This window comes from Muntiacus reevesi, chromosome 22 (genome assembly GCF_963930625.1).
Source record: "Muntiacus reevesi chromosome 22, mMunRee1.1, whole genome shotgun sequence".
NCBI lineage: Eukaryota > Metazoa > Chordata > Mammalia > Artiodactyla > Cervidae > Muntiacus > Muntiacus reevesi.
This window is the reverse complement of record NC_089270.1, coordinates 6,298,503-6,311,185: the sequence shown is the minus strand read 5'-3', so window position 1 is coordinate 6,311,185 and position 12,683 is coordinate 6,298,503. Positions and strand designations below refer to the sequence as shown.

The 12,683-nt window shown below is 45.7% G+C and overlaps 1 protein-coding gene across 1 annotated transcript in view; it reads left to right on the top strand.

Annotated features, from left to right (window-relative positions):
* The window catches only part of CD38 (CD38 molecule), a 53,629-nt gene extending 42,083 nt beyond the window's left edge, over positions 1 to 11,546 (top strand). The window contains exons 5-8 of the mRNA XM_065914605.1: positions 2,002 to 2,075; positions 4,144 to 4,230; positions 4,895 to 4,981; positions 8,214 to 11,546. Coding sequence (XP_065770677.1) covers positions 2,002 to 2,075; positions 4,144 to 4,230; positions 4,895 to 4,981; positions 8,214 to 8,241 — 276 coding nt within the window. The 3' untranslated portion in view covers positions 8,242 to 11,546. The remainder of the gene's footprint in view (positions 1 to 2,001; positions 2,076 to 4,143; positions 4,231 to 4,894; positions 4,982 to 8,213) is intronic.
* The last annotated feature ends 1,137 nt before the right edge of the window (positions 11,547 to 12,683 follow it).

The window sequence follows — 12,683 nt, the reverse complement described above, 5'->3', positions numbered from 1 at the left end:
AAACAAAATAACTCACTTTATGAAGAAAAACAAGCAAAAGGGTAAGTACCACAAATGAAATTCTAGAATTTGGAGGCCAAAGAGCTTAGGAGGTTATCCCATCAGTGGTTGATTTTAATTCACTTGGAGAAGGGAGCATCCCAGATCCTTTTAGAAAGAAAAGTTTAGGGTTCTTTCCTGAGAAAAATGTTCTTAAGCACGTGTCAAAAGATTTTCACATGTAATTTGTGGCCATTCATGGAAGGTCTGGAGCTCTGGATGAAGATTTCCTGCTTCTGCCTTTTTTTGGAGCTTTGGCTGCCAGGCACCTCTGGCTTGGTTGAATCCTCTGATCCAGGTATTGGCCAATCTTAGATTCCTGGAACAGTCCTAATACAGACCATTTACTGTGTGCTCGGGGTAGTCCTCAGAGTTTTACGTGGATTAAAATCAGGCATCCTCGCAAGAACTCTGTGAAGCAGGTACCTGGAGTGTCATACCCGTTGGAGGTGCAGGTAAATAAGCATTCCACTAAAGAGATGCAGCAAGTGGCAAATATGGGTGTTTATCCCAAGGTGTCTGACTCCAGATCCAGGATTTAGCCTGGGAAATACCATCTTCCCCTCTCTCTATATATTTCTGACATCATTCTAAGCTGCTTTTGTGCTTATTTTTAAAATAATTTAATTAATTAATTTACTTATTTATTTTTGCCTGTGCTGGGTCTTCTTGCTGCACCCAGGCTTTCTCTATTTGCAGTGCAAGGACTTCCCACTGCTGTGGCTTCTTTTGTTGGGGAGCACAGACTCTGGCCGCGTAGGCTTCCGAAGTTGTGGGGCATGGATTTCATTGCTCTGCAGCATGTGGGATCTTCCCAGACCAGGGATCGAACCTGTGTCCCCTGCATTGGCAGGCAGATTATTAACCCCTGGACCACCACAGCAGCCCTGTCCTGGCCTTTCTGTGAGCGCTTGCCTCAACCCCTACCAGGCGAAATCCCATTCATCCTTTAGGACTTGGTTTTTGTCCTCCTCTGTTACGCCTTTGCTGGTTCTTCCTGCTCTCCATCACGGGGTATTTGGACATCTGGCTGTCCTTCCCTCTTCTCCGTCCATGGACTTTCCTTGGGCGCCCACTCACAGTGCCCTGGCTGCAAGGCTCCAGAGCTGTGGAGGTGGGTGGGACGGCCAGGCCCACAACTCTCAGTCCCAGGGGCTAAACCCACATTAAACTCATCATCACAATGCCCTAGAGCTGGATAATGTGAGAAGGGGATGCAGAGATAGTGCCAGGGGTCTGGGTGGGCCTCCTGGAAGAAATAGTAGATTGCATAGTGTTTTTATTTTGTATTAGCATTTAGCCGATTAACAGCAACGTTGTGAGGGTTTCAGTGAGCAGTGAAGGGACTCAGCCATACATATACAGGTATCCATCCTCCCCTCCCTAGCTTGCATACTTCTGTCCATCTTATTTTCCCCAGTGTCTAGCGAAGATTCCAGCTGAATCTTTGTTGCATGAAGAACTAAAACCCCATGCTCAAAAATATCCACTCGTTCGTTCCTTCTCCGCTCCTCACTATGCTGGTGCAGCCTTCAGGGCCACCTCTGTCACAGTTTCTTTCCCTTGGCGTTTTCTTTTGTCTTTCTTCGTTTCTTACGGCTGAAGGGCCTGCTCCCACTGAATGAGGCGCGTGGTGTTAGGAAAGCAAAGTCACCGTCCTTCTCCGGCTTTGATGCTGTTCTTACTCGCCCGGACTTCTGCCTTCTGAACCGCCAGCTTCGCAGCGATGAAGCTGAACTTCACTGTTCAGACACAGATTGGCACACTGGCTTCCAGAACTCCGGAGGGAAGCATATGCCCTCCAGTAATTTGGGGTAAAGGTTCCTTAGACCTCGCTGTCTGAGGTAGAACCCTGCGGGCAGTTCCTCTTTCACCAGCTGATGTTAAGAGCTGTTGGGGGTGGACCTGCTGGGGACTGGCAGTGAAGTTTGCATGCTGAGGAATGCTGTTTCTGTTTTTAAGTTTGCAGAAAATGTCTGTGGTACAGTCCAGGTGGTGCTCAATGGATCCATCGAGAACGCCTTTGATAAAATGAGGTACTTACTTCTTTGCCTCCTGTGGGTTAAGGTTAACACAGTCTCCTCCTGGCTCTTCTGCCTTTAGAAGAATATGCTTTTCATGTCGAACTTCAGGACTGAAGATGTGGGCTAAAAAAGGTAAAATGTATTCTATGGTGAGATTTTTGTCTTTCTAAGTCAACACTTGTGTCCAGTTTCTCCAGTTTAAAATTCTCCAAAGGTCCTTGCACGGGGTCCAGCTCTTCCTCCTAGCTTTTTGAGGCCTGCTCTCTCTCCTGTAAAGCTTCCCAGGTGGCTCAGTGGTGAGGAATCTGCCTGCCAATGCAGGAGACACAGGAGGCATAGGTTCAGTTCTTGGGTTGGGAAGATCCCCTGGAAGAGGAAATGGCCACCCACTCCAGTGTTCTTGCCTGGAGAATCCCCATGGATAGAGGAGTCTGGCGGGCTGCAGTCCACGGGGCCACAAAGAGTTGGACACGACTAGCTGGCTGAGTCTGCCCGCTCTCTCTCTCTCGTAACACTCCATCCTGCCCATTTCCCTTTGCTCACCCTGTTTCCCCACAGGACCTGTCCCCTCCTTCCTTCCGCTTGTCTAAAATCTTCTTCTCCACGAACACCTGCCCAAGACTCCTCTCTCCCCCCGGACAGTATGGATCCCAGCGGATCTGCTGCTGAGAACAGCGGGAGCTCTGCCATGCCTTTGACCTGCATTCCACCTTTTGCAGGCAGTGTCAGCAGTTTATTGTCACGGTTAAAAGCGGGGACTCCAGAGGTCATGACCTCTTACCTGGGTGACCTTAGCAGGGCCCCACTAGTCTCTGTGTACCTGAGGAGGTGCTGGTGATGTGAAGATGGGTGGGAGGGTGTATGAAAGATGCTGAGCCACGTGCCACACAGAGAAAGTGCTGGTTGAGTATCTCCTTTCGCCCACACCGCTGACCCTGGTCTCACCCCGGCTTTCCTTCGCTGACCGCCTTCTGCACTTACAGGTTCTACCACATTGCTTACCTTGGTCTTTCTTCTCCAACCTTTCCCTGGATAAGGCTGATTGAGACGAGGGAACATATATTAATGTGCCTCAGGGGCTTCCGAGGTGGCGGAGCAGTAAAGAATCTGCCTGCCAATGCAGGAGATGTGAGTTTGATCCCTGAGCTGGGAAGATCCCCTGGAGAAGGAAATGGCAACCCACTCCAGTATATTCCTCTCCGTGGGCAGAGGAGCCTGGGAGGCTACTCCATGGGGTCGCAAGAGTTGGACACGGCTGAGTGACTAAAGCTCCACGACCGGGCACTCCAGGTGCCCCCCAAATGAGTTTTCCTGCTTTCCTCTTTCTTTTCTTAAAAATATTTGTTTGGCTACATCCTGTCTTAGTTGCAGTTGCCCGCATGGTATGCGGGATCTTAGTTCCCCAACCAAGGTTTGAACCCACATTCCCTGCACTGCAAGCAGATGCTTAACCACTGGACCACCAGAGAAGCCCCCCTTGCCTCTGTTAATGTTTGAGTCCTCCAGGAAGCCTTTGTCCTCTTGTCTTCTTCTGACCCCAACCTCTCGGGCTTTTGGGTGCAAGTGTGAACATTCCAGAATTTTGTAATCTGGTATTAGGGGCCCAAGTACTTGTAACAGGAGTGGTGGCGCCTAATGGGGAGAGCTTAGGGCTGGGGTCAGAACAGGACATAGGGGTCTTTCAACGACATGCTTCTCAAACTCACTGTGCGTGGGAATCCCCTAGGAATTGTTGGGCTGCTGGCTCAGATTCAGCAGGTGGTGCTGGGCAGAGATTCTGCGATTCTAATGAGCTCCTTACCTTGGTCTAATCGAGTGTAAGATAATTGTATCTTCTTGGAATGGCAAGTGTGTAAAGAGTCAGCATCAGTGTACAGATGAAGACCCTTATTCTGAGAATCTTCCTTATTTGGGGTCATCCTGAATAAGTAAAGGTGGCTGACTCTGACGCAAATCATGGGTCACTTCCAAACGGTAGGTTCTAACCGGTGACACCCGCCCGATGACTTTTCACAGGGGCTGTGGGTGCTCCAACAATTCAGCTTGAGGTTAACAATGTTCTGTGTCTCTTCTATCTTAGCATATTTGGACGAGTGGAAGCCCCTAACTTGAGGCCAGCGGTTACACTAAAGGCTTGGCTGGTACATGACCCTGGAAACCCTCCCAGGTATGTGTTATTACTTTGTACTCCTAGATGTTCTCAGGCTTATTTCAGGAATCAGTCCATGAAAGACCCCAAAGTCACAGGGATGAATGCGCTGAGAAAAGACTGGCTCAGGAAATGAACGGGGCCTTACTCTACCTTTACCCCATCCCAACATAGCTCAGTTGGTAAAGCATCCGCTCAGCAGGAGGCCCCGGTTCAATTCCTGGGTTGGGAAGATCTGCTGGAGAAGGGACAGGCTACCCACTCCAGTATTCTTGGGCTTCCCTGGTAGCTTAGCTGGTAAAGAATCCGCCTGCCATGTGGGAGACCTGGGTTCAATCCCTGGGTTGGGAAGATCCCCTGGAGAAGGGAAAGGCTACCCACTCCAGTATTCTGGCCTGGAGAATTCCATGAACTGTATAGTCCACGGGGTCGCAAAGAGTCAGACACAACTGAGCGACTTTCACTCACTCCACAGTCTCTTAATTGTGTCTCCGTGGCAGGTCTCTACCTAGTTCACATCTTAGACTCTACTGCAGACCTGTGAGCTCTCTGAAGCTCCCTCCACATCACGTCTTCATCCGAGGGCCCTGCCCCGGGCCCGCCTCCTGGAAGACACCAAGCGACTCCAAGGAAATGCGTGTGAGCTCTTGTTATTTTAACACTTTCTTCTTTTTTCCTCCAGTGACTCATGCTCTGGCCCCTCTATAAAGGAACTGGAGTCCATCCTAAATCAAAGGAGTGTCAGATTTATCTGCAGGGATAATCTCAGGTAACTGCTGATGCTCTTCCCTTGGGCCGTGACGGCGGTCTGGGTGGTGACCTTCAGCGAACTCTGCCCTTCTCCCAGCTTAGCCCGGAAGCCGTTTCCATCCAGTGGCCTTCTGATGTCCACTCCCCTGCCCTGTTCCTCGTCCTTCCCCACGCGACTCTAGCAGTGATTTGCCTCTAAATGTGACCCAGGTTTGAGGGCATCTTTCCTGCTTTCCCATGTGAGAGGCCTGACCCAGAGCTCCTGACTTTCAGGGGTGTAGAAGCACATTTTGCCAAAAGCAAAGGATTTATAAAAGCCTTGTGACTTGGCATATCTTGCAGGTGGGGTTTCTTTGGTTGGGTCTCAGTTGTAGTTGCATAACACTTGGTGGCTTACACACAGACTCAATTAGCTCAGCTCACACCCAGGTCAGCTCCCCTGGGTGCATAGCTCCTCTAGAAACCAACACTCAGATAAGCTCAGCAGGGCTTTAAGCAGACACGGACAACAGACAGGAGGGCTGATGTCAAGCCTCCACATTTATTCTCCTTAAAGCCCTCCACCCTTTCAGGGCTTCACTCCATCATCTGTAACATCGGAATGGACTGGGTGATTTCCAAGACTTCCTGGCTTGGCCTCCCTGACCCTTGAGGGTCAGCCCCCTTGGGTAGAGCAGCAGCTACAGCCATAGTCTCATATCATAAAGAGCAAGCTTTATGATTTTCTAATTAAAAAATGTAAAATCTTAAAACTGTTTACCCATAACACCTATTTATTGGAGGAAAGTTTAAATTACAGATAGGCATATTTTTTTTTCTTATTTTCAAAAATTTTAGTTATTTGTTTATTTTTGACCGTGCTGGTCTTTGTTGCCATGTGGGCTTTTCTCGAGCTGTGGTGTGCGGGCTTCACATTGCAGGGGCTTCTCTTGTCGTGGCTGTCAGGCTCTAGGGTGTGCGGGGCTCAGTAGGTGGCGGCACTTACGGGCTTGTTTGCTCCACAGCAGGTGGGATCTTCCCAGACCCGGGATCGAACCCATGTTCCCTGTATTGGCAGGTGGATTCTTATCCACTGTACCACCAAGGGAAGCCACAAGTATATATTTTTTAAAATCACCTGCGACTCTGTTATCATAACCGATACCCCTCACTATTTTTAAGATGTGTGGTCAGTATTTAACTCCAGGCAGAGATCTGTGCTAAAAGCATCTTTGGAAATTTTCCCATATGTGACAGATAGATACGGGACAGATAGTTCCCAGAGAACAGATGCAGAGAGAAACAGCTTCCCAGAGAACAGATGCAGAGAGAAACACCTTCTCAAAGAATGTCGAAGCTGAAATGCTTCCCATCACTTCCCTGTCACCACCCTTTCCCACCAACCATGTCAGAAAGGCGGGAGGACAGATTCAAGGAACATTCTCTGAAGCCTTTGTCTCTCCGATGACCTGAATTCCCCATCAGCCGGCTGGCTTCTCTCTGGAAACTGCCAGAAAATAACACAAGCTTTCTATAGCAGTTAGGTGGGAAAACAGAAAAAAGGAACAACTATAAAAGAGACATGGCAGACATCTGACCAGTCTAAGTTACTCAAAGATCTTTTGCATTAAGAGAATGGAATATGAAAACCCAGGACAAGATTAAGGAATGTAAGTGAGTCATTCACAAAACTCTTTTATCTCTTCCCTTACATTAACCATTCACCTTTTTTTTTTTTTTTTTTTTCATGAATGGCCCAAGCTGCAGGCTCTGGGTGGGCTCACTCATCCTTCACCTTGCAAAAATAATTAAGTATACCTTCCCACCTGGATTTGTGGAGTGGCCTACATAGGAAGCCAGTACCTGTTGCTCAAGCATCAGTTCATGTGACCTTACACTTGGGGACCATATTTGAAATCACTTCTGGTTTGCTCCAACCTTGAGGTCATGATATATTCAGCATAACCAGACCCTCAGGGACCCCTGTTGAATCTAACACTTCCCTGTTGTACAGAACTGTTGTATCTAACAGTTCAACAACTTTACAAGAAACTTGCTTGTCTCTAGGGGAGCTCAAAGTGAATGTCGTGGATATAGATGTCGACTGTAGACTCCTCTTCCACAGCATTATTTCCTTGAGGATGAGGATACTTTTCCCACCTAGAATGTATTCATGTGGGTTTTCCGGGTGGCGCTAGTGATAAAGAACCCATTTACCAGTGCAAGAGACATAAGAGATGAGGGCCGACCTCTAGGTGGGGAGGATCCCCTGGAGTAGGAAATGGCAACCCACTCAGGATTCTTGTCTGGAATATTCCAGACAAGATTGGACAGAGGAGTCTGGGGCTATAAGACACAGGGTCTCAAAGAGTCAGACACGACTGAACATGCACACACACACACACACACACACACACACACACTCACACACACACACGTTTTCACGTGGGGGATCCCAGACCACAATGTTGGTGAGGATGGATGACTCTACTTAGAGCCAATGTGCTCAGCTGGTCACGACTGAGGGCTGGAGGTGAGCCTGAGATGGCCCCTCGTAGAAGCCCAGGGATGCTGCTAGCTACTTCTAAGGCTCTCTCTCTTTCTTGACTCACATTTAACAAAATCAGATTTGACTGCAGTTTAAGGAACCACTTTCCCCCACTAGACAACCCCTCCACTAACTGCCAGCCACTTCCGTTGAACTCCGTTGCTTTGTGATTTGATTTTTAAGAAAAAGAGGGTCATTCACCTGCCTATACTATAGGAGGTATTCTGTGCAAAGAATCAGGGTCCTCTCGCTGACGGCAACCAGCCCTCTTCTAGAGTCTCTGACCTCTTGCTGCCTGATGCCTTGACCCAACACGTCCTCAGAAAGTTCTTGAGGAAGAGAAAACCAATCCTCAGTGGAAACTATGGGGTCTGTCCTCTTTGGTTGCTGCTTCGCTGTTTCTTGACCATCAGCTGAGGATCACAGCACCTATCTGTGACACGTGTGAGCCCGACATTCGTTCCCATCTCCACATATTATCATCAAACATCAGTTATCTATTTCTATGGCTTTGCACATGAAATGACGCTAAATTGGGCTGTAGTTTCAGTCATTCACTCTTGGACTTGACCTTTCTCGGTATTGTCACTGCAGCAGAAGGAGCTTGTGTGGATGCTAAGTGGCCCATGCATACTTTTGTTGTTAATGAAGGACCTTGTTTCATTGGCGAGTTGACCAAGGTGTATCGTACTGCCTCCTGACCTTTTTTTCTTTCTCATCATAGCCGTGACCAGTTTCTTGGAAGTTTCTGAGGATTCATTCTGCAGATGAGTCAATCAGCATGGTTGAGCCCTGGCAGTACAGATCAACACACTCGATTCAGGAGACACGCTGGTGTCTTGGACTTTGGGGGGAAACTTTCGTCATAAAATTAACACCAGAGATGGAAGCCTTTTCCTCCGAATCTTAAAATAACTTATGCTATTGACATAGTTTTTATCTTGATCTAATAGTCAAGAAAAATTAATTATTGTATAAAGTTAGAGTGGAAATTTTATATAGTTTTTTATTTTTTTATATGATTCTTTTATATTGCTAATATGTTGGTAACATCCTTTCTGTTGAAGAATGACCTCTCAAAACCTATTGGCCGGTCAAGAAAAATAAATGCCCAGACTTTTCAGCAAAGATCACATATCAAAATGGATGACCTTATCTCAGGATATATTTTTGTATCTTTCCTACAGATAAAGTATAGATGCCATGATTATGGGTCATGTTACATTCTGTAAGATGTAAATTACTCCTGTGCTTGGGGTTTTATCTCTAATCCTTCCAATAGCTCTGTGGGGTTGATATTACTATCCTCCATTTGTTAAGTGAGAAGAATAAGTTCAGAAAGTTTATATAATTTCCCAAAAGTCATACATTTAGGTCAAGGTAGAGAATGAATTTGAACTCGACTTTGTTTCAAAACTTCACATGCTTGCCCTTTCTAGGCAGATAACACTAGATTGATAGCCCTTATGTTCTCTTCTAATGGATGTGTGTTGGATTAAATTGAATACAGTAGAGTCTGAAATGTGATTTTTCTGGATGGCTTCAAAACAGGTACAGTTTTTCATCCTCTTCCTTGCTTTTCCTCATCTCGGTGTCTTGTGTAGGAGTCAGTTAAAATGTATTTATTTGTTCTTGATGCTGACAGTTTGCATCTCACTTAAATTTTACTTGATTAGTCTTGCTTTGGGAATGATCATTTTTACTACTGTTAAAGAACCAACATTTAACCTTGTTGATTTTATCATTCTACTTATTTAGGTTTTACTTTTCTCTGTATTATTAGAGATAGAGAGATTCTAATTTCTTTGCATTTCGTTATTCAGCTTCTTAAGATGGAAGTTCAGATCACTGAGTTTGTAGTAAATTTTCTTTTCTTATATGTTCATTTTAGTACTATAATTTTTCTTCTGAGTGCTGTCTTTGCTGCAGCTCTTAAAATTTTTGCTATGTCTCTTTTCCTCATAATTTAAAAATATTTTCTGATTTAATTGTTATTTCAAAATGTGTTGCTTAAGTTTTAAACATCGGATATTTTCTAGTTCTTTGCTGTTCTTGTCAAAACATAAGATGCATCGAGTGGAGAATTAATAAACTCATTTGGAAATCTTTCAGGGAACCCAGCAGGTGTGTTGAAAACAGCATACATTTTGGAGTCAGACATTTCTGGGTCCATATTTTGGCATCACTCTATGCTTTAGAATGAAATACCTAATCTCTCTGAACTTCAGCTTCTTCGTCACTTAAATAATGATTATAAATTTACCCTCATCAAAGTGTGGTGAGAACTAAAGAAGATAACAGAAAATGACAGTCTAACACAGTGAGTCACATGTCAGAGATTACTAGAACATAGACTCCCTTCTGCCTGCCCCCCTTGATTGCCAGTCCTGTTCCCATCGGGAGTCCTTACAGCTATGGTCACTTCCATCAGAGCAGGGCTTCTTCACCAGCCTGTTCTCCGCTTTCTCGTGGGATGTGGTCTTGGCTAAAATGAGAGTAGACGCTAGGGACCAGTTCTGGTTAAGGTTCAGTCTTGCCTCCTGCCTACCTGCAGAACATCTTCAGAAACAGGTCCCTGCTAATCCACTGGGTAACCCGGCTGCTTTTCTTCCCACCACTCTGCCTTATTGTTGGGCCAGCTTGCTGAGTTCTGGATCCTTTAATGTACCTTCTTCATTTACCAGGATACCCCCATGAGGTGGCTCCCTGTGTCAGGAAAATTTTGTCCTTAACATCTCTTTTCAGTGATGAAATGGATAGAGTAAAAATCAATTTGTGAGAATCTTCCCCCCCAAGAAGACTGATTTGAGTGCTTAAGGTCAAAGCTGGCGGAGACCAAAGAGGAGGCTGGTCCCCAGGTTGTCACACCTGCTGCAGAACGCCCTGCGGCCCCTGGAGGCGGCTGGGGGCTGAGGTGCTATTTTCCCCTCACACCACCTTTGTATCTTCATTACCATGATGTTTCATCCGTGCCTCCGCTCTCCCTGTAGTTCTGAGTTTGCATCTCTGCCATTGACCATGCATCATGGGCCTTCCCTGGTGGCTCAGCTGGCAAAGACTCCACCTGCAATGCAGGAGACACTGGTTTGATCCCTGGGTTGGGACGATCCCCTGGAGGAGGAAATGGCAATGCACTCCTGTATTCTTGCCTGGAAGATCCCATGAACAGAGGAGCCTGGAGTGCTACAATCCACAGGGTTGAAAGAGTCAGATACAACTCAGTGGCTAAACCATGCGTCTCTAGCCCTAAGCACTTTTTCTGTAAGTAGATCCTCCATATCCCTCTTCTTATAAATGACATCTCTACCAAATTACTCATTGCTCATCAGCCTCATATTTTACTCGTAAACCTGCTATGCCTTGTCTCCCCACTTCATTCCTATGTGCTCTAGAAAAATCCTGTTACTATCCCAACTTTTACACACCACCATATTCACCCAAAGGCTGTGGGAATGAACCAGAACCTAATTTCCCTTCTCCAGCTCCTTGAGGATCACTATTTTCCTTCTGTAATGGTTTATGACCTGATAACATTTGAGGCACACTTTCAAATACAGTTCTCATAGTTGAAGGGATAAACATGCACATATGCGTATATATGTATTTCTGTGTACACACATCTTTCTCAGTCCATAGGGATGCTGCATTTAGTAGGTCTCTTAGTCCCATTTGTGTTGACCTGTTTCACACCACATCTGTGTCTCTTATATATTTGGCAGACAAAGCCAAGTATATATCAAATATTTTGGCAAAATGCATTCTTTCGTCAGCTCGACAACTTTCTGTGCCTTTTAACTCTCCTTGGGAACAAGCTCACACAAGTCTGTACACTCCCCGGTGGAAGAGATGCCTTAGGAGCCTTGCTGACTTACTTCCTGGCATGCAGTTTCTCCTCAGGACCACTCCTAAGACTGTGACTTGAGCATCTCAAGTAGAATCCACATGGCTCAGAACAATTCTGTTTTTGTGGGTTTTTAAAGGGCAAGTGGTTATGTATATGGGTACAGGTTTTGTATGGCAAATTAGAATTGTATGAAGCAAAATGTTAAAATAAACCTACAGCATAACTTTAAAAGGCATTTGTATTTATTTATTTATTTGGAGGATAATTGCTTTATGATGTGTTGATTTCTGCCATCTGATTGCTTGAGTTGGTCATAATTATATCTCTTCCCTCCTGAGCCTCCCTCCCAACCCCCACCCCCATTCCATCCCTCTCAGTTTCCACAGAGCAACAGACTGGGTCCCCTGTCTTATGTAGCAGCTTCCCATAAATAAAAATAAGATATTAAAAAAGAGGGGATACATGTATATGTATGTCTGGTTCACTTTGCTCTACAACAGAAACGAATACAACATTGAAAGCAACTGTACACCAATAAAAATAATCAAAAAATAAAACAGTATTAGAAAAAGACAGCATTTTATAAATGCAATGTTAGCCTAACATTTTCCCACAGTTTTTAAATAATGAAGCAATTAATTTCTTTTTGCTCCATTAGCCATCATTTTTTAAACTTTTTATTTCCTATTGGACTATAGCTAATTAACAATGGTGTGACAGTTTCAGGTGAACCGTGGAGGGACTCAGCCACACGTGTGCATGTGTCCACTCTCCCCCACACTGCCCTCCCATCCAGGCTGGCACATAACATTGAGCAGAGTTTCCTGTGCTATATGCAGTAAGACCTGTTGGTTATCCGTTTTAAATATAGCAGTAGTCTTCCCAAGTAGCTCAGTGGTAAAGAATCTGTCTGCAATGCAGGCGTCATGGGTTCAGTCCTGGGACAGGAAGATTCCCTGGAGAAGGGGATGGCAGCCCACTGCCGATTCTTGTCTGGAAAATCTCATGGACAGAGGAGCTGGTTGGGCCGCCATCCATGGGGTCCCAAAAGAGTCGGACACAACTGAGTGACTAAACAATAACAACAGGTCAACCCCAGACTCCCTAACTATCCCCCCAACCTGTCCCCGATAGCGTGTGATATGCCTCCTTCTCTGTCTGACTCACTTTGCTCAGGATGACAGATCTCTAGGTCCATCCATGTTGCTACGAATGGCATGACTTCACATTCTTTTTGATGGCTGAGTGATATTCCCTTGTATAGACGTACCACATCTTCTTCATCCGTTCCTCTGCTGATGGACATTTAGTTTGCTTCTTTGTATTGGCTATTGTAAACAGTGCTAGCCA